At 42.3% G+C, this 4260-nt stretch overlaps 1 protein-coding gene across 1 annotated transcript in view; it reads left to right on the forward strand.

Annotated features, from left to right (window-relative positions):
* TARBP1 (TAR (HIV-1) RNA binding protein 1) overlaps window positions 1-4260 on the forward strand; it is a 117833-nt gene that overhangs the window by 73494 nt on the left and 40079 nt on the right. The window contains 3 exon segments of the mRNA XM_011989377.1: window positions 2756-2970; window positions 3376-3637; window positions 3729-3917. Coding sequence (XP_011844767.1) covers window positions 2756-2970; window positions 3376-3637; window positions 3729-3917 — 666 coding nt within the window.

The following is a 4260-nucleotide window of genomic DNA, read 5'->3' on the forward strand; positions in this document are numbered from 1 at the left end:
TCTCGAACTCCTGACCTCGTGATCCACCCACCTCGGCCTCCCAAAGTACTGGGATTGCAGGTGATGCTGTTAATATAATACTAAACATATAAGCGGCATCGATCTTAAAATCATTTAGATACAGACATTTCACCTGTACTAGATCTTTTGCCCAAATGTGTCCAGTAAAGGACATTTTATAGTCTGACATTATTGCCCTCCATGCTTGGTTTCCTACCTCATTTTTCAGCCCAGCTGTCCACTGTCCACTGCCTTTCCCCCTCCTTCCCACAGTGCCATGACTTTGCAGCCACTCTAGGCTACTTAGAGTTTTACAGATCACAAGCATGTGTCCTGTCTTCCTCCTGGAGGCTGTCATTCAGTCTGGTCTCTCCGTGGAGAATGAGTGCCCTCTCCTCCAGCATACACTTGTCAGCATCTGGTCCCCCCTTTTATGGACCAGCTGGAATCTCTTTTCTCTTAGCGGTCTTCATCGATTAGTATCTCACTCTCCTTCATCTTCCTATTGCTCTTTATGCCTCATTTATAGTGTGTATTTCCATCTTTCTTGTTTTTGGAGTAATGTATGCATATATATCTTTTCCTTTTTTTTTTTTTTTTTTTGAGACAGAGTCTCTCTCTGTCACCCAGACCGAGTGCAGTGGTGTGATCTTGGCTCACTGCAGTCTCAACCTCCTGGGTTCAAGCAATTCTATCTCAACCTCTCGAGTAGCTGGGCCTATAGGTGTATGCCACCATGCCGGGCTAATTTTTTTAATAGAGATGGGGTTTTGCCATGTTGGCCAGGGTGGTCTCGAACTTCTGACCTCAAGCGATCTGCCTGCCTCAGCCTCCTGAAGTTCTGGGATTGTAGGTGTGAGTCACTGTGCCTGGTCTGAAGGCATTTTGTTTTGTTTTGTTTTGTTTTGTTTTGGAGACGGAGTTTCGCTCTTTTGCCAAGACTGGAGTGCAGTGGTGCCATTGGCTCGCTGCAACCTCGCCCCGCCCCCCTGGGTTCAAGCAATTCTCCTGCCTCAGCCTCCCGAGTAGCTGTGATTATAGGTGCCTGCCACCACGCCTGGCTGATTTTTTTATTTTTAGTAGAGATGGAGTTTCACCATGTTGACTAGGGTGGTCTCAAACTCCTGACCTAGGTGATCCACCCGCCTTGGCCTCCCAAAGTGCTGGGATTACAGGCATGAGCCACCACGCCTGGTCAAGGCATTTCTTGAACATAGCACAATAAGGCTTAGCAATGAAGAGCACAGGCTTTGGAGTTAGAGTTGCTGGGTTTGAATTCTGGCTTTATTTTTGCTAACTGTGTGACCTACATTATTTAACCCCTCTGTGTCTCATTTACTGCACCTGCAACATGGGGATTATAGAGCTGATGTGGGAATTAAAGAAGGTTCATACATGTTAAATCTTTAGAACTGTACCTGGCAGATAGAAAGGCCTCAATAAAAGCCATTTTCACTTAACATGTGGTAAGTGTTTAATAAGTTGAACTCAATCAGTCTAACTAGCCCAGGCTACTAAGAAAAACAAAGAAGGTACTCGATTGCTTTAATAATTTAATTTTATTCTAGGAGGAAATGATAAGGAAGATGATTAATATTTCGACATCCTGTCTGGTACCTATTAGTCTGTTAGTGTTATGAAAGAACATTGTGAGTTCTAAATATACAGCCAAACCATGAACCATGCCACAGTAACTCTTATTCTTAAAAATCGGCTTCCTTTAGTAATTCACTGAATTACATTAAGGTTAACGGGGACCATAGTTGGCCCAAAGGTAACCCTAAATTCTATTTCATATGTTGGCGGTGTTGATATGTAAAATTTTTTTGTAGAGATGGTTGATTTATTTTTGGAGAGTGAGGGAGGGGTATGGAATAAATAGAAATTTCCTTTCTGATGCAGACATTACTGGTTGGCAGTATTTGAGAGAACTGCTGCAGTCTCTCAGTGCTGTTGTTTTCTGTGTCTGACTTCTTGCCTGCACTCCTAGCTTGGTGAGAGATTGTTGATTTTCTCTTTAAGTATAGACCAGGTGGTCTTGGCTACCCTCCTTTCCTACATGTAGAGTTCCGAGTGTTTTACATGCAGTAACCCATTTGCTTAATCTTCACAGTAACCCCATGAAGTAGATTCTTTCACTGTTCCCATTTTACAGATGAGAAAACTAAGGTGCAGTATGTCTACACTCATACTGGTAGTAGCACAGAGCTAGGATTCAGACCTGGGCTTTGTGGTTCCTGAGTCCAGCTCTTAACTGCTGGGCTGTGTGACTTCTCCAAAAGTAGTGTGCTGCTGATTGAAGGAATTATTTGTAACCTGGAGTCTTTTATATTTTTTTTAACTTGTTTCAACAGACAATTAAAATAAGACTCACCCATAGGAATGCTGCACGCAGATGTGTATGAGACCAGGAGAAAGGTCGAGAAGGACTTACACACAGCTTTGGGTTCTGTACATAGTAAATCTGTCATCTACTAGTTCCAGTTACCTGTTTACCAAATGAAAAGATCTCATTGTGGTCTTAATCTAAATTGCTGAGTTCTTATTGCTACTTTAAAATTGTTCACTCCCAATCTGTAGAGAAGTAGTGGAAGTGAATGATGTGTGTTGGATTTCCTTTTATTTCTCCTGATATTCAGGAGCAGGCAGGAAGAGGAAAAAGGAGAGCCTGAGCTTTCCATAGACTGGCAACTGAGGTCCTTACTGATTAAGACTTGCGCGTATTAAATAAAACATTGTCACATTTCCTTTTCAGGAGCCAACACTTGGAAATCAGATTCAGAGAGTAGTGAGCATGGCTGCCTTGGCCATGGTGTGTGAGGCCATAGACCAGAAGCCTGAGCTGCAGCTGGACTCTCTCCATGCTGGGCCCCTGGAAAGCTTCCTTTCCTCTCTTCAGCTCAATCAGACGCTGCAGAAGCCCCACGCAGAGGAGCAGAGCAGTTATGCTCATCCCTCGGAGTGTACCAGGTACAGGGAAAGTTAAGGCTTAAAAATCCATTTCTGTTGTCATCAGGGGTTCATGACTGCCCAGCATTGCTTATATAGTTACAGAATTTTGGAGCTGAAGCCCCATTCAGGATGAAAGTGTAGCGTAACTCTGTTACTGGAGTTATTCATTTCTGTTGCTGGAGACTTGCTGACTTTTCTGCATCTAGTTTTCTCTGAATCATTTAACATGAGCAAAAGTGCCTACTTTCAGAGGAGTTAGAAAATTAAGGTTTATGTGGTTTCCTTAGTCATCGGTAGGTAGGCTGTTTGATAATGACCATTTATATCTGTATACCCCCGCTTTAGAAGGATAGTGTGCTACGTGCAAAAGACGTGGAGGCAAGTTGGGGAAGTATGGCCTAGTAACTTTATTTTTTATTTCAGTGTTTTAGAAGAATCGTCATCTTCCCAAGGATGGGGAAAAATAGTTGCACAATATATTCATGATCAATGGGTGTGCCTCTCTTTCCTGTTGAAAAAATATCACACCCTTATACCAAGCACAGGGAGTGAAATTCTGGAACCATTTCTGCCTGCCGTTCAGATGCCAATCAGGACTTTGCAGTCTGCATTAGAAGCCCTCACAGTTCTTTCTTCTGATCAAGTTTTACCAGTGTTCCATTGCTTGAAAGTGTTGGTTCCCAAGGTAAGATAGAGTGAAACATGAGTTGAAGAGGAACTATAGGAGTGGCGATCAAAGTTTCTAAAATAAGTATGTATTTTTTTTTTCCTACCAGCTTCTGACCTCCTCTGAATCACTCTGCATGGAGTCTTTTGACATGGCTTGGAAAATTATATCTTCTTTAAGCAACACTCAGCTGATATTCTGGCCTAATTTAAAAGCTTTTGTTCAGTTTGTTTTTGATAACAAAGTTCTTACCATTGCTGCCAAAATCAAGGGCCAGGCATATTTCAAAATAAAAGAGGTAACTACCTTTCTTTTCTTTTTGCTTTTCTTTTCACGTGTGTGAGCTTCAGCACATGAAGAACATGAGAGTTATATTCTCAGATTTGTGGTTCTTTATTCCTTCAGTCAAAAATATTTTTGAACCTTCTTAAATATCAAGAGTAAGAATGAGAATATCTGACAGGTGTAGAAGAGAAGGTACAAAACGGTAGCCTGGAGCCACATCTGCCTCAGAAATGGTTTGTTGGGTTCATACAGTGTTTAAAATTTTGATTACCTGGCAACATTTAATTGTTGGGAAATCTGGCCAGGCATGGTGGCTCATGCCTGTGATCCCACCACTTTGAGAGGCTGAGGCGGGC

Source organism: Mandrillus leucophaeus, unplaced genomic scaffold (genome assembly GCF_000951045.1).
Source record: "Mandrillus leucophaeus isolate KB7577 unplaced genomic scaffold, Mleu.le_1.0 Scaffold350, whole genome shotgun sequence".
Classification (NCBI taxonomy): Eukaryota; Metazoa; Chordata; class Mammalia; order Primates; family Cercopithecidae; genus Mandrillus; species Mandrillus leucophaeus.